Source organism: Acanthaster planci, linkage group LG20 (genome assembly GCF_054643075.1).
Source record: "Acanthaster planci isolate LZ-2023a linkage group LG20, COTS_SCS, whole genome shotgun sequence".
NCBI lineage: Eukaryota > Metazoa > Echinodermata > Asteroidea > Valvatida > Acanthasteridae > Acanthaster > Acanthaster planci.
The window spans coordinates 4,705,051-4,727,228 of record NC_141796.1 but is presented as its reverse complement, the minus strand read 5'-3'; the positions used below and the strand labels follow the sequence as shown (position 1 = coordinate 4,727,228).

Genomic DNA, 22,178 nt, shown 5'->3' with positions numbered 1-22,178 from the left:
AGCTGTGGTGTACAATAGCCATGCAATCCGCCCCGAGCTGAAGTGCACCCCCAATCGGCGAAAGAAAGATAGGTGGTTACAAGTAGGTTCTTGCACGCGTTCTGCGTGTACGCAAAGACCATACAAGCCGGAATAGAGTACCGAAGTGAATACGCCACGCGCGCAATTACTGTTACTGTTAGCATTAGCGCAAGAACCAGCGCGTGAACCAACACGCGTGCGTACTCCGTTTGCACTGCACTTTTTGGTCGAGTTCGGGCGGCCTGTTCTTAACACGGGTTTCTTGTTCTCGCGCTCGAACGGTGGGAACATGACCCAAGCACACTGTTCTCAAAACAGGTTCACACACCACCTCCTCGTCAGTGTTTTACACGGGAAAACTCGTGAGATTTGATTTTTGAAAAGCTGCAAAACTATCGAGATGGCTTACAAAACTGGAGACAATGGAAAGTTTTGCACAAATTAACATCAATAATTTTCCATGACAGATCTGATTTTTTTATGGAAAAGAAGTTAGCTCAAACATTAACGTCACTTAGGTTTAAACCATGCCCACTGCACATGCACTGCACACAGAGTTACATGCATTGATCGCCGTTTACATGACACCATGGAACCGGACGTTAACGCGCAACGTCAGCGATCGTCCAATGGAAGCCTGCAAATCGTAGCGCGTCCGCCTTTGTGACGAAGTCACTTACGAACCGGATCCGGTGTATGTGCAGTGCACGTGTGCAGTAGGCGTGGCTTAAACTGAAGTGACGTCACACTTGCGAAACTGATAAATTAGTTATGCTTCACGTAAGATCATGAGGTGTACTCTGCATACTATGCATGAGCGCATCGATAACTCGAGCAACACCAGTGATCGGTGCCGACGACATCTTTATGATGTCACCGATGGCCGTACGGCTTACATCATCAGGGGCATAATTCACAATCTAAATCACAAACTTCATGCGGCTCTCGAAGCAACCAAAACCAAGAAAATAAAATCTAAGTACCCAAAGCTCAAATCAGACAAATCTCATTGTACGCCCACGTCAAAAACAACGTTAAACCAAAGAGTTTGGTAGTTATCATCCCACCAGATCTTCCCCTAACTGACGGCCAACGTTCTGTCCTGGAGCGTGGACTGAATTTCATCCCTCTGACGAACCGATAGGACGAGTTCACCACCCGTCAAGACGTCGAGAAGTTCTTCCGCGGTCTGCGTTTGCGAGCCTTCTTCCACGACAAGGATTCAAGGTCAGTACGTTCTGATTCGGGTACGTCTACTTGGAATGTAGACTTGTCTAAGGTCATTGCTAAGCTTGCGCCCACCAAGTCCACGTGGTGTCCAGCATTCGGTCTTAACAAAACCCTCGACCACGTCATTGAAAACTGCCGCGCGGAAATCAAACGTCTTAAATTCAAACCCAGCCCCAAGCGCATCAACATCTCATCGGCTGAACGCGAAGCACTCAGATCTCTTAAGAACGATGATTCCATCGTCATTAAGAGGGCGGACAAGGGTGGCGCTACGGTGGTAAGGACTTGTATGTCGCTGAAGCGGAACCTCAACTGTCTGACGTTTCATCCTACGCTAAGGTTGACCGCGATCTCACTCAACAGCATCAAGATATTGTTGCTAGCACTGTCAGTAGTTTCATTGACTCAGGTGACCTCCCCCATAACGCAACCAGACTAGTTGTTCCCAACCCACGCACGGCATATGCAGCAAGGTATGAGACGGAGAGAACCCCCCCCCCTGCTTTGTGTTGGTCATTGTCTCGCAGGAATCTGGGGAATTCCTTTCAGACATCTTGGGGGGATGTGTTAAGTAACAATAGTCTGGGATGTGTATAGGGATTGGACACGTTGGGGGGGGTACCCCTCGGTCTCATTTCTTGCTGGGTATAACGTACGGCAGTCTTCTACTTCCTACCCAAAATTCACAAATCCGGAAATCCAGGCCGCCCCATCGTGTCTGCGTGTAGTTGTCCCACTGAATTGATATCCAACTTCCTTAACACCCATTGTCAAAACGCTCCCCAGCTATGTCAAGGATACTTATCACACTCTACGTCTGTTCGATGAATTTAGGTTCCCAGGTACATCCAACTTTCTTTTCACCATGGATGTGAAATCGCTTTACACATCCATACCCCATGCGTGTGGTTTGGCTGCGCTCAAACACTACCTATCTCCGCCAGACGCAGGATCCTCCTACCAGCACTCTGCTCCGTACTGGCTGAGTTGGTGCTCACGTTGAACCACTTCGCGTTAAACGGTGAGCACTACATTCAGACCAGTGTTGTGGCTATGGGCACGTGGATGGGACCAAATTATACCCGTCTGTTTGTTGGCCACATGGAGGAGCAGTTGCTGACCCAGTATCACGGCGTGCAGCCGTTAATGTACTGGCGATACATCGATGATATAGTTGGTGCTATCACCGTTACGTGTGATGACGTTGAGAATTCCTTAGCATTTGCGGATGCATTTCACCCAGCACTGCGCTGCACATCTGGTGTGTCACAACACTCTGTTACCTTGCTCGACGTGCACGTACAGATCTGTGCGCGGAAACTTGGCACAACCGTGCATTACAAACCCACAGATTCCCACAGCTACCTGCAGTACCAATCGTCTCACCCCCTCAAGTGTTCGAACTCCATCCCTTACTCTCAGTTTCTTCGACTGCGTAGGATTTGTATTATCGATGCGAAGTTCTCTGCGCGCGGGAAGGAAATGCTATGTTTCTTTCATCAGCGCGGTTATCACAGACGCTGCCGTCAACGCCGTATCTTCAATCCCGCGCGAAACGGCTCGGAAACCCACCGGGGCCAAGCAACGTGATCGCGTCCCCCTTCTACTCACATACCACCCTCGAAACATCCTGGTACGTAATGTTCTTCTCAAACATTTTCGTACAGTCGGTAATGAGGCGGCCACAGCCTCCATTTTCGCCGAACTCCCGATTTGCGCGTTTAGACACGATCGTTCCGTCGGGGACATGGTTGTACGTTCCCAGTTGGGTTCCGTCTCACCGTCAAAAGCAGGCAGCAATTCCCGTTGTCAGCGCCCCAGATGTAACACCTGCCCGTACATAGTTAGCAGCCAGTCTGCAGGCCCCAGCGGTAGCTACAGAATACGCGGGGATCATACATGCATTACTTGTAAAGTGGTTTATTGCATTACATGTTTCGCTGTGGTAAACTGTTCATCGGAGAGACCAAGCGACGCCTTGGTGACCGCTTCGCGGAACACTTGCGCAGTGTGCGCCAACAAACACCTGGTTTCACTGTTGCGCAGCACTTTTGCGCGCCGCCACATTACCCCGGTCAAGTAAGCGTCTGCTTTCTGCGGAAAGCGTCACACCGATGTACAGCAAGGAACTGGAGCAGCGCGTCATTTTCGAACTTGGAACGCTGTATCCAGGAGGAATGAACGTGGATTTTTCCGCGTTCATTCAGAACTGAATTTGCTTGCCCTGAAGAAGGTTTTCAGTTACCGAAAATTCGGCAATCATACATTTCAGAACACTGATTTAATCTTATATTCTTGTCTATAAATTAGTTACGCGTACTCAGCTTGCTCCGCATCAAACGTGCATATGCTTGCGCGCCTCATGGCGCGCCTATGCGGTGAGCAAAAAAAAAAATCAAAAAACAAAAACAAAACAAAAACACGCCTTCTTTGTTCCGCTCGGAGCGGACAGACCGATATATTTAAACTGTTGGGGTGAATTGTGACACTGCTAACATTTCCCATAATATGTATGTCACACCCCTAGAGTTGACCTACCCTTAGGGACAGACCTTTGGTAGTTTAGACACGAATATATACATACCTGTTACTGGAAATTTGTTTTGGCTACACAATATTTACATTTATTTACAAAAGAACACAAAATACATAAAGATGAACTATACATTTCAAGAAAGAAATGAACTAAACTGAAGCATTTACACTCCCTTATCGGTCACTTTAACGGGCCCAGTGAGAAATCATTACGTGATTATCCCATAAGTGGAGAAAAAGGCTCGAGATATTACACCGCACCGAAATTAATACAATATAAATTGTTCACAGCTCTTTGAAGTACAATATACATAATGGTGATCATGGAGCAACGGCACGAGGTGAATCCATCGGACCACCAGAATGCGAGATGGAAGTCCTCGGGCTTGTTATGTTTCTTGCGTAGGTCCCTACGCACCGACCATTGGAGAGTAGGTGATGGTTGAGGCTAGCATTCATCGAAGTCAGGTCAAAATCAGAATCGTAAAGAACTGGGACAGTAGCCACCCCGCCAGTAGCAAATGGGTAGAATTACGGGATACCCTGTAATGTACAACATACAATTTTTTAAATCAAATAAAAAAAATTGTGTTCCTAACTTGACTAAAGATTTACATTTAACAACGACTTTCTGGAAAGAAAAAGGTCAGTGTTAACTGAGAACGAATAGTTATATAATTTAGACAAAGTTTCTTTCATTGCGTTGATTGGATGTCCTTGTTTGTTACTTCACTCGACGAAAACGTCACCTCTCTGGCTCTAGCTCTAGTTTCATCTCTACCCTAAAGATGGAGACTCCGTCATTCATATCTCATCGTCTGTCACACGATTTGGGTTCAATGCGTCTGCAGATCTCACTTACACAAATCATGGCTTTCTTTGAGATTTTTCCAGTGAAATCTGGTGAAAATAAATGACAAATTAATAATTCAGTTTTTAAAACCACTTTTGCCGATAAATAATATTTTGGACGGTCCCAAGCATTATAGCACAAGGCGTGCAGAAACCTTCTGAACGTGCGAATCACACGTCAAAAGCTGCTCCTTCTTCCAAACTTGATTTTACCATCGATCTCCGGCAATTTCTCTGCTGCGCACACCTCAACCATCATTCTTTCCAAATTTATCCATTCCAGGGACAGAAATCAGTTTTTCTTAGAAATCTGACGATTGAAGTGCAATAACCTCAACCAGCAGTTTTGAAATCTCCGTTTGAAAGTGCACGCAACAACATTCGCAACGCTTGTTATTTACCCTCCCGAAAATATGCGCGCGCGGGACGCGTTTTGGACGTGATGTCCCATCCACAAAAATTGGAGATCAATGGGTGTAACCCTATACTAGCACGTTATTTTTTCCAGGACTTGTAACATAAACCCTCTATTAGCCTTAGTAATCAACAGCCTTTTTAGAAACTGTCAGGCACGACGGCACGATACGACGACACGACTTGACAGCACGACACCCCGGTGCGATGACGCGACCGCAAGACATCAGGACGCGACAGCACGACGGGACGGCAAGACGGCACGACACAATATATTAAAACAGCATAAAAGTATAGTAAAGATTGCGGTAACACCATGTATTTATCTCTTCTTTGAGTATGTGTGGTTCTGAGAAGAACCGGGGAATAACTCGACGTTTCGAACAGTGTACTCTGTCCGTCTTCAGGAGACTCAGTCTCCTGAAGACGAGACTCAAAGAAGAGATAAATACATGGTGTTACCGCAATCTTTACTATAGATCTAGTTTCTTTCACCATGAAAACCTTTAAGTCTTATAAGCATAAAAGTAATAAGAAAAGAGGCGACGCTATAGAACACAATAAAATCATCGACTCAAGACTGTATGTCATCGAGGCTGGCCGCTCTTCGGAATCCAGCAATCAAATCATCACACTAAACTACGGAATTCCATATCTGCCCTCGCCAGGCGCCCGTCGTCTGTCGCCTCTTGCTTTTGTTGTCCCAATCTGCCATTTTCCAGTTCCATATATACCGTCGTCCGCAGTGCGTCGCCCGTACGTCGCCCGTCGTGCGTCGCCTTTCTGAGAATTCAACCAAGTATTTTTAAAGAAAAACATTTTCGCAAAATATTTAGGCAAACTTATCCGCAGTGCAATTTATCCTTGCATACTGTAAAAATGAGCTGACTTGTTTTCATGAAATTCTAGAAAGAAATCTGCCAGCCGATACAGACATTCCATTTTCCCTTTCAATTTCACCTTGAAATTCACAAACAATAGGCAGGAAATTTTTTTTTGTCAATTGTGCTGTGGACAAGTAACTGCTTATTGAATGTTAAGGGCAATTATTACTTGTGCACATCCTTTGGTCGAATTCGGGCGGCCTGTTCTTGACACAGGTTTCTTGTTCTCGCTCTCGAACAGTGGGAACACGACTCAAGAACACTGTTCTGAGAACAGGATCGTTAGGTTTCACAAGAACACACGGAAAGACAGCTGCAAACGTGGCAAAAAGTAGAGTGGTGGCTTACAATGTCACAGTTTGCTCACTTTAGGGCCACTGTAACTAGAAGGATTAGATGCAGGCCGGAAAATGATTGTAACAAAACACAATCTGTACTATTCACAATATTTATACAACTCTGTGGTCAAAGTTAAATTAAACTTATCAAATGAATGTGTCTATACACACACACATGAAAATCAGTATATGCAATTCAAGTATTTACAGGTAAGCATGTGTGAATTCAAATTTCAAATTCACTGTAAATTCACAAATCTAATGCATCAAAGAGATATACACTTGATAGTTTCCAATCCTTTGTAATATAATGCTGTAAAATTTCAGAATTATCAATCGAAGTTCCTCCGAGGAAAATCAGTATTTGAAAGAAAACTTCCAAACAAATGTCAGTATCAATTCAATGAATTTACCAGGTATGGTGGAATTTAGTTCACTAGGCGAAATGCCCAACAAATTGCAGTATAAACTCCGGAGAAAACAGGGTTGATTAAAAGCATGCCATAAGCTGGAATAATCTGAAAGGCTCAAGGCATGTAATAGAAGATCTTTAAGTCAAAACTTGCAAGTGTTATCGCTACGTCTGCTCTCAATTTTAAAATATCTGACATACAGTTCGGTGTAATATCGAATTCGTCCCTCCTTGATTACAAGAATCTGCCCTTGCTAACTTGCTCATCAACTCTGGTACATCTGCGGGACCACCTCCGCACAATTGTACGGCTGCAAGTTTCACTACGGGTTTAGGGAGTTACTACCGAGCCTGGTCACTGGCTAGGGAAGTTATCAGCTCCTTCTCAAGGACTCTTGTGGCTTGTTGCAAGTTCTTCTACCAACTGCCCACACGCGCTGCCAAGCAACCCACACAAATTGTATGACCTAACTCTGGGGGAGTTAGGATTTCAAAAAGTGGGGGAGCAAAATCAATTCTATTACATAATTATTAGGAAGATCAAAATTAGAGCGGGAAAAGTTTAAACAACGTTGTGGCTCATGTTATTTATTTCCTGGAGACAAGGCTGATAGTTGGTCGTGACGCTCTTTCTAATTACATTTGATTAAAAAAAAAACAAACCTTTTCTTCAACAACTCACTCTTCATGAAAACACAAAGTTAGAAAGTAACTTAATATGCATGAAAAAGAACAATAACAGAAACAAGACCTGCTACCTATTCGCTCTTTGTACGCTACCGCCATAGGCATGCAGAGCCTCGATCTGGCAGCTTTTTCCGTGTATGTTGGTAAGTAATTTTGGGCATGATGTTCCGTTAGTTCTTCTACCATCTATACTATACGATTGGACAATATTTCAAAAGCTGGCAGTTCAAGGCTCTGCATGCCCATGGCAGCAGCGTATAAAGAGCGAATACCATGTACTGGGTGCATGCAGTCCACTATTCAAGTAAGAATTTCTACTCAGCTCATTAGCATTAAAAGTAGAAGCCCAGCATTTTTCTGAAAAAAAGGAGATTGTTTGGCCTCCAAAATGTGAGATTGTGTAAATCGTTGCCAGGATCAACTGCCTGGGTCGTTGAGCTATCCTATGAGAGCAGAATGGGAACTGCAACTGAAAAATGGTCCTAAGTGCCCGAGAAGGTTGAGGGTTACCACATGAAAGATGGCTGCAATCAGACTTCGGAAAAATCACTTTTCGGGGGTGATTTTGTTTTGTGGGAATAATTAAAAATGTAATTGGTTAACCCACAATAAATTGAAAAGAAATCGAAAGATTAGGGACCAGACGATGATTTTATTTGTGTTGCAGCAATCCCAGGGATGTTGGTATGCATGTTATTTGGCCCTGAACAAAGCCGATCTAACTCTGTTTTCAATGGGGCTTGAGTTAGTGGAGTGTACCTACCATGAAACTACGGGGGAGGAAATGAAAGAAAAAGTAAAAGCGCCTTCTGTAAACACCAAGAAATAAACGGCGACGCGTCGCGCCGTGCGTCGTGTCGCGCTTCGCGTCGTGCTTCAGGAGACGTATATGGACGACGCAATGCACGACACAACGTACGACGCGACTCACGACAGTACGACACGACGGGCGACGGAAGGGGCGACGTATGGTGTACTATTTACGACAAACATTTCTCTCTCTCTTTAGCCTCCCTCCAGGCGACGCGACCAGACGACGCGACGGCACGACGGCTCCCTTGCGTCGTGCCGTCGGGTTGCACCGTCGCCTTCTTGCCATTACGTTTGTACACACACGACGCGTCGCGTCGTGCGTCGCCTGTCGTGCCGTCGCCCGTCGCGTCGTGCTACTTTAGGTATTTTCCATGTTGCCGCCTAAACGTCGCCCCTTCCGTCGCCCGTCGCGTTGTGCTGTCGTGCGTCGCGTCGTGCATCGCGTCGCCTGAAGCACGACGCGACGCACGACACGACGCACGACGCGACGCGTCGTGTGCTGTTGCCCTTTACTTCATGGTGTTTATAGAGGGCGCCTTTACTGTTTTCTTTCACCTTTCTTGCAAAGTACATGCTATTTGCTCTTTGGTGTTGATTTTTCATTGTTTTTATCTCATCGATTCATTTATTGGGATTAATTTCAGTCATATTTTATTGAAAGAAATGATAAAAGTGGACAAGAAAATCCGAATAAATAGGACCTGCTTTCTCAAAATAAGTGGAAACTACAAGCTCAGAATTCGTCACTCCTTAATTTCCCAGTCAATGATTTCTTTTGTTTTCTCTAATTTCCAACGCGCTTGCAAAATACATGCCCTGCGCCGCAGGCGTTGATTTTTTTTTCATCAAATTGAATTAGTTGTGTCATATTTTATTCAAAAAAAAAAAAGAAAACGAGCAAAAAGAAAATCTGTCTATGTAGGTGCTCTCACATAATAAGTGTAAGCCCAGAATTCGTCACTTTTTTTACCCGGCTGATCCTTGTTCGAATGTCTGTCCAATTTCTTTTTAAGACCGTTGATGAAGTTCCCATTTGTGGTAAATTTGTAACCTTATAAATATTTCTCTGTGATCCGTGTCAGCAGTTTCCAAGTAGTTCTCTCACTCCTCCAGACAACTTGTCTACAATTGTACGACCGCAAGTTTGAACATGGGTTCAGGTAGTTACCATCCAGCCTGCACTATATTATTACCCTCAGAATATTCAGTCTTCAGTCTTCCTCCAATTTAGTCTGCCTCGTTAACTTCATCAGCACCACACTTTGAATGATATTAGTCCGCCGGCGTGTTTCTTATTAAAACACTGCAGATCCTGCTACCGTTGTGACGGTGTCTTTTCTTCCTGTCTTTTTGGCCTCGCGCTTAATTTCTCATCAGATCTGCATGTTACATTTGGATTTACAATATTTATTAGAAAAATCACAATTAGATTAGGAAAAGCTAAAACATTGTTGTGGCTGACGTTAATGTTATATATTTCCTGGAGACGATGCCGATTAGTCGCGAAACTCTTTCTGATTACATTTGATTTAAAAAAGAAAAAGGAAAAGAGTTTTCTTCAACAAATCACTCTTAATGAAAACACAAAGTTAGAAAGAATCCACGAAAAAGAACAACAGAATCATGGCCTGGTACCTATGGCATGTACTGTGCAAGCAAGGGTCGGGGGAAGGAAATGAAAGAAAACAGTAACGGCGCCTATAAACACCATGAAGCAAAGCGTCGTGCGTCGTGTCGTGCGTCGTGTCGTGCTTCAGGCGACGCAATACACGACACGATGCACGACGCGACGCACGACAGCTCGACGCGACGGGCGACGGAAGGGGCGACGTTTAGGCGGCAAAAAATGCAACATGGAAAGGACCTAAGGCAGTACGACGCGACAGGCGACAGCACGACACGACGCACGACGCGACGTGTGTGTACAAAAGTAATGGCAAGAAGGCGACGCAACGACCCGACGGCACGACGCAAGGGAGCCGTCGTGCCGTTGCGTCGTCTGGTTGCGTCGCCTGGAGGGAGTCAAGAGAGAGAGAAATGTTTGTCGTAAATAGTACACCATATTGTAAGTTTTGATCGAACGTGAAGAATATTTGGACCATACGCGTAACCAAAAGCAATGGGAAAATTTGAATGGGATGCATCACTCGTTTTTATAACGTTGTGGAAAAGGGTAATGTTGAAAGGAAGGGTTTAATTTAAACGACTACAGTCTGAAAGTGTGAGGCCTTTACACATAAATTTCAGGGAGGGAATCGATGCTCGTCGTCTCTCACGGGTAAGGCGCAGTAGCAAGATCTGCACATCCACCAAAATCCGCATTCTCAACACCTGTGCATTACCTGTTCTCCTCTCCCGATGCGAATCGTGGTTTCCCTCCTCCACAGCCATCCACCGCCTTGATGCGTACCTTCGGACCTGCCTGCGCTAAATCCGTGGCATCCGTTGGTACCACCACGTCCCCAACAACGAGGTCTACAATACAAGGGGCAGATGTCGCTACAGCCATCTCCTCCGTCATCTACAGGAGCAGACTGCAGCTACTGGCACGATGCCAGATCGGCTGATGATGTCCCTGCAAAGCGTGTGCTCTCCGCAGCCTCCCGCCCACCCCCAGCTGGCTGGCGCCACCCCTGGACCCCCCCAAATAACCTGGGTCTCACAAGTACTTAAGTGGAGGGGATCTGCCCTCTGGAGGACCTCCTTGCCCATGCTCAAGACCGCCAACTCTACCGACATCTGGTCGCTACGGTCATCTATAATGACCTTGGTCTCCAAAGTACCAAGTAGGCTTAAGTACAAGTAAGTTTCTTACTGTGAATGAAATATATGAAAATCGGGGCTGGAACCAGGCAAGTGAAATAAAGTTCTTTTCAACAGTATTTGTTCAACAGAACGAATAATTCAATGACATGGGATCAACGACCCACCAATCAGTTGACATGTAAGTATTGTATAAAATGAACACTTGTCACTGATACGCCAATTAAATCAATGACTCAAAATGATGGACCCCCACGAATTGCATGACAGAATTTATTCAGGCGTTTTATAAAATTGGTTTGCAGTTGGAAAATATACATCAGTAGGTTTTCCGACTGTAAATTTATTCTGCTGGAGGACTTCTCATGCGCGCAGAATTCTAAAAGTCGGTCGAGTAGTCGATGGAACGCCACTGCACCAACGCCAATATAAGGAACAATAAATTACAAATTAAAAAAATGTCTTGAATTAATTGGCACGCGGTTCCAAAATAATATTTTGAACCTATCGTCAGATGCGTGGGCTATAGCTTAGACGTCCGTCATTAATTTAATAACTTTGGGTACATGTGTGCTCTATGACGATGGGGTGAATTATGCAAATAGGCGTACGTGTGGAAAACCGCAGTGCAACGAAGAAAAATGCGGGTACGTACACGTATGTGCATCCAGTCCCCAAATCGCTGTTGTATGACTTGATGTATGCTGTGTGGTGAAGATAGCCAGCCCAGCGGTTGATCGATTCATTCCGCGTCTATTCAGGTATCTGCATGCTCTGCATGCAGCATCAACCTGCTGGCAATAGCTGCGGAGAACGTTTCCACTACTGGTCTGCAACCTGCATAATCACAATAATGACGCACGTAGGCGCTGACATGAACATGCGCAATGAAGCGCAGCAAGATCCAGCGCTGATGAGCTGCGGGGAGTGCAGGCCATTCTGGCAGACATATTGACGAGTGCGATGCTTGATGAAATGGCGAATTTCTTATTTGTATGTCAGCTAGTAAATCTGGTTGTCGAATACTTATAAGTCAGTGTTCGTCATGTCATGGTGCATGTAAACATATTCAGATATCAGTATGAAATCTAGTCCACTTCGATTTGTTTAAAGGGCAAATTGCTCCCGTGGAAGCGGAGACGTCAGATGACAGCATCCATGATGACAGGTGGGTGGGTGCATGGTGGGTGGTTGCACCTTCAGGCATGCAACATTGTCGAATGTGTAGCGAGTATTGCTGGGTGTGATTTTTCATAGATCTGAATAACTGTAGACTGAAATACATGTACATGTATAGTACATGTCACCAGCAAATTCAACTCAGGCGTTTGTTTCAAAATTATCCCCTAGGGCCGAGGCTTCTGGGTTCGTGTCACAAGAGAACAATCCACTTTATTCAGCAATCTTTTTACTCGGGAAGTAATCAAGTTAATATTGGAGTTGATGTTGGGATGGGAAGAACCATAGAACAGATTGTATCTAAAGTAAGTCACTAGGCCTACCTAGTACAGGTTAAACTGATTTGGAGAACATGGTTGGCTAACCGTTGCTTCTGCTGTATTCTGTACACGACACCCTACTAATACTGGGCAATCCAGGTACAGTTTGGGTAGGATTCATGTTGCGGCAGCAAAATTAAGCGTTAAAGTGGGCTTTAGTCACTATGTTGGTGACATCAACTGAGCCTAAAGCAGTCTTAAAGCTTGTTTGGTCTGGTGTTATGTTCATTGTTGACGAAATAAAATCTTGGTTTCTTGAAAACGGCAGCATTCTGGGCAGAAATATTTTACTGATGAGATGGATTGAGGCTGTTATTTACTTTCTTTCGAATAAGATATTCAGGAATTTTTTGAAGTTCCATTGTTGTCCGTTTACCAATGGTATAACTAACCTTTAATTTAACTTGTTACTAATTTTTTTGGACATATGACTTTCTGATTTCTGCAGTGAGAAAAGTCAGTGACTTCTGTGTTTATTGAAATTCTTCCAGATTGTTAGATATACAGTATGTGAAAGGCATACTTTTGCTGACATGGAGATTAAAGATAACATTAATCATCAACAGAAAAGGAGGGCACTATGGTCATGATGATTAACAAACCATTGATGAAGGCATGTAACATCTCACCCCCAGTCTCCATGTGTGGAGGTGTAGTTAGGCCTCTGAGGTACACACCTGTACATGTGCATTGTTTTTCAGCAGCATTGTAGTGGAAGTGTAAGATGACTGACATGATTACAGTATCTGAAAACATTGATTAGCATGAATTTAGCATTACAGTAGTTAAATGTACATGTACAGCATAATCAAGGTTTCATGATATTTTCTATGCAGTAACTGGTAAACCAGCTGGCAATGTACTGACTGTATTCCTGATTAAATAACTTTATCTCCTTTTCCTTTGTTTAGGCAAGTCCATATTTTTGTGCATGTAACAGACCTGTAAAAAAGGCCTTTTTTCCCTACTAACATGTGTTTTTCTTTTTTTTCCTCCTTGATCTTCCCCCACTTTTTCGTCTTGTCTTTGGGCATTGCACAAAGTCATATGCCTTTACACACACAATTAACTTGTAGCAAAGGTCTTTCGTGTAACATGATGTCATTATGGTGTCATCACCTGATTTATCATGGAATTTTCAATATTCAATATTTCCCATGTGTTGAACACATTTTTCAACAGCCACACACGGTGAGTGAAACTTCCAGCCCTTTTTCTCATCTCATCTTTGGGCATTAAACAAAGTCATATGACTTTGAAACTTTACACACTGAAGTACATGTAATTTATAGCAAGGGTGTCTTCTGAAACATGACGTCATAATGAAGTCATCACCTGATTTATCGTGGAATTTATAATATTGAATATTTTCCAAAATTTTTGTACACATTTTTCAACAGCAAGACTAAGGTTCATTTTTTGATCAAACTTAATACATATTAGGGCCACACTCATTCCTGAGGGTAGACAGGGGCCAAGAAAAATCGTCATCTTGATGTCACTGGTGTCCTACAGTAGGAGGTGTGTCTCATTGAGTTGAAACTTTGCAGATAACTAGAAAAGGAAGGGATATAGATGAAAATTGTCCTCGTGATGATTACATCATCAGGTGCCAAGTCACATGACATTAAATGTGTACTCTTAAAGCCCTTTATTTCCTGAAGTATGTGTCCCATCGGGTTGAAACTTTGCAGATAACTAGAAAGGGATGTGTCAAAGATGAAAACGAACCAACTGTGATGATGAGTTTATTAGGTGCCAAGTCATGTGACCTGAAAAGTGCACTCTTAAAGAACACTATCTCCTGAAGTACCGGTACGTGTCCCATCCGGTTGAAACTATGCAGATAACTAGAAAAGGAAGGGTTAACAGAGTAAAATTGACCTCATGTGATGATGGTGTGATAGAGCGACAAGTCATGTGACATTAAAAGGTACATTAGCCCAATGTCTCCCCGATTCCCTGTGCAATTGAATTGACACTTTGCAGATGGCTGGAAAGGGAAGTGTTATGGACGAAAATAATGTGACATTTAACGTTGATTCTTCAAAGCCATATTCTCTTTTTCAATAACATTCAAAATGCAGAAAAGCCTTATGATCTGTCCTCAAACAGGCATACACTTCTTGTTATTCTAATGTTTGTCATGCACTGTATCTGCTGGGGGGAGGCATGTGCTTTACATGTAGTTAAACCACTGATGGCAAACATCCACAAGAATTTTATTAATACACTGTAATAATCCACAGTTTCATAACATTGTTGTGGACCGATTAGTAATAATGAAACAACATTTCTGTGATAGTGTGTCGCGTTGTATGTACATGTACAATGTGACGTTTGTCAAATTGACCTAATCTGGGAATATACTAATCATGTAGGTGTGTTCATATGTACACACTAACTGTTGAGAGTGTAAGGGCTGAGCTAATAAGTACTTACTGGCATGTATTTTTACTGGTCATTTTATTGGCCAAGAAAGCATCACTATTCACGTGGGTCAGTATTTGATCAAGATATGATGCCGCTCCCTATGCAAGACTTTGTAACAGCAGCTCTGTAGTGTTTGCAGAAAACTCTGTCATTGTGTCAAGACCTACATGTAATTTAGTACTTGACCATCAAGTTCCAAACTGCCTCATCCTCCTCATTCATGATTCCTCGTTCATGATGTACCTACATGTACATGTAGCACATGTACAGTGAAGTTGAAGTGCGAATGACTCTAGTCAGCTGTTGTGAGGTCATTCAAGCCTGTGGGAAGAAAAAGTAGCACAGGGTTCGACCTTAGCACTGGTCCCACGGTCATTACATGTACACTGTATCTAGTAAGACCTGCTGTGGGCCAATAAAATGCACCACTTTGCTTGCAAGGCTGACTAGAAATAATATCATGGGCAGCTGTGCGTGCATGTGCTGCACCATCAAACATGTACACCGTACATTTAGCATGCATGTACATGTACACATGTACATGTATGTTATTTCACCGTGCATAAAAAATCCTACCACTCTTGCTATGCTTGCAGCTTCATTGTGTACATGTACACATACATGTGAACAGTGTGTGTTCACTGCACGTATCAACCTCAATCCCACGGGTACGATGGGAGCGCATCGTAAGCCTCAGGGTGCCTCATAGTTCCAATGCCTCATAGGTCCGACGCCTCATAAAGCCGATGTCGGACCAATAAGGTGTCTGACTTAATATGAAGCATCAGTGTGATTGACTGTGAAACATGGAGGAGTGCGGGCCCGCGCGACATGTCGCCCGTGAGTGAAATTCAACTTTGTTCCCAACTCGTGCCCACGGTACTGACCCTGTCAGGAAAACTAAATCAAGCAGACTACCTGCACAGTTCGTACACTAGTCCAGTACTTTATAAATCCAAAACACCACCATGTGTAAGAATGATGTATGATACTTCGCTAAATATAAAAAGCATTTTTTCGACTGTAATACTTTTGAAATGTTAAAAATGTTTGTATATGTCATAAATAGTACACCATACTTGACACCAGGAACCAGTGTTGTTCCTACAGTGTGTAGCCCCGACTTCATATGCTCGTAAAGATCGTTAATTAAATCAAACGTCGGACTTTTGAGGCGTCAGATTTTTTGAGGCATTGGATCTATGCCATAGGCCGAAAAAACCATTGGAACTTTTAAACCCATTTGGCGGACTTGTGGGGCGTTGGACCTACATGTATGAGGCATCGGACTTACAGACTTTTTTAAACGCTTTTTTCAGACTTATGAGATGCAATCTAACCTTTGGTATTGTTATAATTTAAAAATCCTACTATTTTGGATATTTAAATTAGGCCTTTAGTCAGTGTGTATATATGCGTAATGCAGATTTACACACACATGACGTGCAGGAAAATGTAAGGGCACGAGCATGTAGCTTTTGAAATACATGTGCAATTGATTTTACGTTTGTGTATATTCATTTTGAATAGCCAGTCAGTGTCATTTTAGAATTCTACACGACCAGGGGGCTAGTGAAGGAACGTGCCTGCTGCCCATGGAGTCAAGGTTGCTACATTTATTGGTATATAACTCAAGATAAACATACAGGAATTCACAGTCCGGCTCCCTGATCTACACTACATGTAAACTCTCTTGCCAGAGGATTTTCACATTATTGAACGTGACTCCATACCGATAGACTGCAGAGGAGTAATATGAATAGTAATAGCAAATCCAGTTCTGTGATTGGTCAGGGATTGGTTGTAGCATAGATTGCATACACAGAAGTCTACGAAGGCATGTTTCAGACTTCAACCATGCTTTGCATGTGGTGCTGAAAGTGTTCATCATGTGGAGGTACATGTACATGTATTTACTTATGTCGAATCTGACCCAAAAACCATTAAAATGGAGCATACACTGTAATTACATGTACATGTTTGAGAGAAATAAAAGACAGTGTGTCAACAGACAGGCTGTAGGAAAATAACGGAAGGAAAGTGAAAATGATTGTTTACGAGTGACATAGTGTCTGCACTATGCTATTAAAAAAGCTAGTATGACAACTAACGATGTAAACAACCTTAGCAATCAGGTTGCGAATACACATCTACACTGTGCATGTAGACTAGTCCAACCATCATTGACTTGCGTGCCTTCAATCGGAGTTAATTGTATTATACATTGTACATATATACATGTACTTAGCTATGGTCCTTGATCAAGCTTGCACTTATTTGAATGTGACCTCAGACCTGTAGTGCGTAATTTCAAGGCATTGTGATAGGTGGCCCTACGTGCCATTGGCATTTGACAATACGTTATGTAAATGTCACGTCCATCAGTTGGAAGTTGTGTAACAATTTGTATACAACTTACATATACGGTATCGTAGCTAGGAAGTTTTGTTGCACAAAGGGCTGTGATAGTTCCCACACTGAAAATTTGCACCCTGGTTGCTGACCTTACAGCTGTAACTTTGTATTGGATTACATAGCATTGGTATATTTTTATTTGAGCCAAATTTTAGACAAATTTTAGTTTTGGTTTTGCCTGGTGTACCATTGTGTTTATGATGGCTGAATATATGACTAATCAGAAGGAAATCAAGCCAATTAATTGTCTGAAGATTCCAGTGTTGGTTTGCTTCTTGATTGGGTCGTCTACCCTTGATGCAGTGTAGTTAAGGTACCATGAGGATCCCCATGAAAGGCAACAGGTTATACGTTAAAAGGGCAAAGTTGAAGTGCTTAGCAGATTGAAATGAGGGTTTAATGTGTGTTTATTTTCTCCTTTTTCAGAGTTGATGGCACTTACCAAGTTGGACGGTAGATGATTCTAAACACAAGCCTGTGAGAATAAATTAACACAAGATACATGTACCATACATCACCAAGATGCAGCTGGAGTTAAGAAGCTTGAGTATCAGGAATTAAGGAACATTGTCAACATCTTGTATGCGAATATGGAAGGTTTTCAAGCAGGCAGAAAACACTTTTGTCCCCGTCTTCTGGATTATATATTAATTGTGGGAAGTCGTCATCCATACAGCAACAATAATGTTGCACAAACACCAGAAATGCTGCGTCGGTATCCTCAAGATGACCATCCAGACTTCCCATTGCCTCAAGATGTCGTCTTCTTTTGTCAACCTGAAGGATGTCTCACAGTTGGGCAGAAAAAGTTAAGTCTGAGAGAAAACACATCTTTTGTTTTTACTTTGACGGATAAAGATAGTGGAAGAGCTAGATATGGTATCTGTGTCAACTTCTATCGGCCATTCAAATCTTCTGAAAGGAAAATGGAAAATCCCAATGAAAAGGCACTACTTAATACACAGAATTCCAACAGCAATGAAACTCTGAGTGTACCTTCAGATGAAGGACGAGAGAAAAGGTCACCGAGAACTCGTAGAAGACTTAAGCAGGCCCAGAAAGTTCGGAATAATTCACTCACATCACTCTGCATACTCAGCCATCATCCATTCATCTCTACCTTCAGAGAGTGTCTGTTCATCCTAAAGCGTCTGATTGATTCCTGCAATGACAGAACTTGCAGCCGAAAAGTTGGTGGCTCAAAAGGATCATTAAGGTGGGTTTTTGTGAATTAAATCATTTGGTGAGGGCTTTCCACAATTGTTATCAAATCATATCCTATCCATTTGTCTGGTTTAACTTGGAATCATAGAAATGGCCAATCCAGTATAATGCTTTGTGATCAAAGAAGTATAGCATTGGAACTACATGTAGGGATTAATTGTGCACATGACTTGTCCATGACAAAATGGTAAGGTCAGTATCCTCCAACAGAAGAGTGGAGAGGGCGGGAAGGTGAACATGTACATGTAAAAAATAATGGTATTAACGGTAATTTACACATGTATAGGTTTGAGGTTTACATGCATCACATGGTTTCGGATACTGGTATTAGGATGGCATCAACTTAACGTGTAATGTAATAACTTGATCCTCTAGTGATGTGCATATTTTTCCTGCACTCGTGTCGAGCAGTGTAGCAAATGTAGTCCAGCTGTAATGGACTCAGCTGGGTAAATGTATGACTCATCGAACCAGAACATGTACATGTATATCATTGGAGGAAGGACACAAGAAGTTTGAACTGCCTTGGCTACATGTATAACATCTGGCCAATTATGGCTTTCTGGCATATTCAGTGCTGTATGTCGGTAGCCAGAGTGCAGTGACCACATGTTACACACCATCCGTTTTGCAGCCATGACATCCCTTTGTACATGTACCTTATGATATTATTGCCCAAATTTTTCACTGGTAATCTGCATCCTTAAAACTTTGTGAACAAAGGCAGACCTGCCAACCTTGCCGTACCGGTCCTCCTTCCTGAGGTCAGGCATTACCACACAATAGATTAAAAGGTACTTAGTGTAATTGCCATTATTATCATTTAGGTTCCCTTCGTGTTTGCTATCACTGGAGTGAAAGTGCATGTGCAATGCTCAAACAATGCAATGAAGCAATGCTACACTAGTTTTCACTAAGCAGCGCCATTCCCAAAGAAGGCAAACAGTCTGTGCATCTCAGCCAAAATACATGTACATGTAGCATTGTCCCGCTGCACTATACATGCACACAGCTAAAGTTGCACCGCGAAAAAAAAAAAAAAAATGGATCTCCTGTCTATGTACATGTATCTATTTTCTGTGTTCATGAATTTAATTTGATGTTGTATTCCTCATACCATGCTCGTACATGTACTTGAAGTGAGCGTGTTTCCACAAAATTTCCTGCTGCAGTGCAAACTTTGTCGACCGCCATTCTAGATGCATCATGTATGCTTTTCATGCGATATGCAGACATAATTGTTTGCCAGTTTTCCGTCATGCTTTCCTACATGTAACTAGCATTGTGCATAGTTAGTGGTACGAATTGCCCATAATTCTTAAGAATTGTCAACTATATATTTTTTCCATAATTCTTAAGAACTTTCACCTGTATATTTGTTACATTAATTAAGACAAGTTTTTATGACAATTTTTGATAGCTTCCATCCCCATTCAGTCTGCACAAAAAATTGACCCCCCCCCAATTTTTTACCTCCTGACCCTATTGTTTGAGAGGATTTTAATTGGAAGCAGAGCTTTTCATTTTTCTTTGCCGATCATTGAGCACTTTGAAGTGCCAGAGTTGTAATTCCTGTGTCCTTCCTTAATGCGTATCATGTACATGTATCCTTTCAGTGAAAGGTAATTACATAAATGATTGAAAGTAGAAGTACTCTACATGCAGGGCTTGAAATTGGGAAAGCACTTGCTCCCAAGACAGCTGAATTTATCAGTTTATGGGAGCAAGTACATGTAGCTCCCATACAATATTAAAGACCGTGGTTATTGCTGTTGCTTTTGTGCTTAGTGACGCAACGCCAACAGTCGGGCACCAGGCCTTTATGCATATGCACACAGACGTAGAAGGGAACTAACTGCAGCAATTGTGCCTTTTCGAAGCGAGTGGATTAGGCTGAGACTTTTCGTTGGTTTCAGCTATTTTGGAGCAGCGATCAAAACCACATATTCAAGCTGTGACTGGAACCAGCGAAACTGAAGTCTTAACTGAATCCACTCATTTGGCTTGAATTTACGCACGAGTCTAGGAGGTTGTGGTCATGGCCAGTTTCCATTCAATCGTGTGTAAACTCCAGCTGTTTCAATTCAGACACGGCCACTGTGCAGACCATTCAGTGAGATCGTGACACTGGCCATGGGTATTTGTGTGTACTTTCATGTGTGTGCATGCATCGCATGCGAGACTGCAGCGTGTGCTCAGTGACATAAAGAAATTGCACAGTGTTATGGTTCCGTGACGAGGCTGATCGGAAGTGAAGTCAAAAAGTTACGGTATTTTTTATGACAAGAGAAACAAACAGTAAAAATGTTCAGGTACGTGTATTTTTCACTACATTAATGGAATCAAATGGGCGTAAGTACTTGGGCCTGTCTTTGTGATTTACATGTGCATTTCTGAGACAAATGGGCGTATTTCATTGTACCTGTGCCCGTTAATTTTGAGCCCTGACATGTAACAGAAAAAGACAAGGTGCACTCTACCTGTACATGGGCATGTACATGTATTACCCTAATTAAAAAGACAGAAAAATTGAGGTGAGATGCTTAATAGCTGCAATCCCTCTGGATTGGTTAGTGATATTTTATCCTAGCCTACTGTGTTTGCAAATGTCTGACCTCAGGGCCCTGTATGACCTTTCTCTGAATGTACCACTGTGGTCATGGCAGACAGTGCCCTTACAATTGGCCGCAGTGCCCTGAAATTTCCACTTTGTCCCACTTGTGTGGCCCACTTTTTCTGGCAGTGGTGCCCCTTGAAACAATACCTACCCGAATTTTTCCCATAAGTTTCCGACCTCAAAGTCACAGGGTCTAATGTACCAGTACATGATTGTCTTTACACCACATGGGTTACGGCCATGCCAGCCGACCCGATGTGCCGTAAGGTACATATATGAGGCTTGCATGCAGTTGGTTTTGATATGTAAATGTACATGTACATGTATATGTAATTTTGTTCTTCAGCCCAAGTTACATGTATGTACATGTATACATGTATAATGCTGCAGGCACGTGGCAGCCCAGGTGCATGGCGACCAGTCAGCCTAGCCCAGCATAATACAGACCTGTACAATGTATACAGCCACTCAAAATGAGGCCACTTAAAATGTCCCATTTCTTGAGGCCACAATGGCAGTGCCCCCCAAAAGTCGAAATTTGAGCCCTGAATGTATGTCCCTCACATTCTAAAATTCATGTCTTTGTAAAAACTATTGATATGTTTTGCATTACAGGGATTGTGTGTGGGGCGTTTTGACCGGTATATGCAGTGACATTCCTCCACTGGTCAGACATGATGTTCGTCAGATAGAAACTTGGATACTGCGTTTTTTAAGTGCTCCAGTTCCTGTGCCAGGCAAAACACGTGTAGAAATTCAAGTCTTGGACACACAACCACCAATGATTTTTGCATTGCCAGATCATACACGCTTCTCACTGGCCGATTTTCCTCTTCATTTACCTTTGGAATTGCTGGGGGTAGATACGTGTCTCAGGGTCTTAACTCTCATCATGCTGGAAAACAAGGTGCGTAAGCTTTTGATTTCTTTTCTATCAAATCTCTCATTTATTTTACTTGTACCACTTGTAGCACCCATGACCTTCTTAACCCTAACACTCCTCAGTCCTCCAACAGGTGAAGGATTGAGGAGGGTTAGGGT

General features: G+C 42.9%; 2 protein-coding genes across 14 annotated transcripts in view; one reads left to right on the top strand and one right to left on the bottom strand.

The window, feature by feature from the left end:
• Positions 1 to 3,156: 3,156 nt before the first annotated feature.
• LOC110977968 (uncharacterized) lies at positions 3,157 to 11,798 on the bottom strand. 8 transcript variants are annotated; one of them, XR_002598010.2, is made up of 4 exons: positions 11,605 to 11,797; positions 10,529 to 10,661; positions 4,568 to 4,686; positions 3,157 to 4,329 (listed from the first exon to the last, which is right to left on the bottom strand). XR_002598010.2 is itself a non-coding variant. In XM_087130431.1 (4 exons), exons 1-4 carry the CDS (start codon positions 11,693 to 11,695, stop codon positions 4,262 to 4,264), a joined length of 330 nt encoding a protein of 109 aa, XP_086986557.1. In that variant the 5' UTR covers positions 11,696 to 11,798; the 3' UTR covers positions 3,157 to 4,261. The 8 variants fall into 8 exon arrangements, 3 of the variants coding, with proteins under 3 accessions (XP_086986557.1, XP_086986558.1, XP_086986559.1); XM_087130431.1 differs by having other exon boundaries at positions 4,649 to 4,686; positions 11,605 to 11,798; XR_015423462.1 differs by lacking the exon at positions 10,529 to 10,661 and having other exon boundaries at positions 11,605 to 11,780.
• Positions 11,799 to 11,816: 18 nt separating this feature from the next.
• Positions 11,817 to 22,178, top strand: part of madd (MAP kinase activating death domain) — a 142,280-nt gene continuing 131,918 nt past the window's right edge. For all 6 annotated transcript variants that reach the window (XM_087130427.1, XM_087130426.1, XM_087130428.1 and 3 more), the window contains exons 1-3: positions 11,817 to 12,117; positions 17,723 to 18,512; positions 21,753 to 22,044. In XM_087130427.1, the coding sequence (XP_086986553.1) occupies positions 17,887 to 18,512; positions 21,753 to 22,044 (918 nt within the window). In that variant the 5' untranslated portion in view covers positions 11,817 to 12,117; positions 17,723 to 17,886. The remainder of the gene's footprint in view (positions 12,118 to 17,722; positions 18,513 to 21,752; positions 22,045 to 22,178) is intronic.

Excerpts from the sequence above, each read along its gene's own strand:
- LOC110977968 (XM_087130431.1), bottom strand. The coding sequence starts at position 11,695 with ATGAATCGATCAACCGCTGGGCTGGCTATCTTCACCACACAGCATACA. Across the intron at positions 10,662-11,604 it reads GGGACTGGATGCACATACGT|ACCTCGTTGTTGGGGACGTG; the intron begins GTACGTACCCGC and ends CTTGTATTGTAG. Across the intron at positions 4,687-10,528 it reads GCATCGGGAGAGGAGAACAG|ATTTCACTGGAAAAATCTCA; the intron begins GTAATGCACAGG and ends TATTTTCACCAG.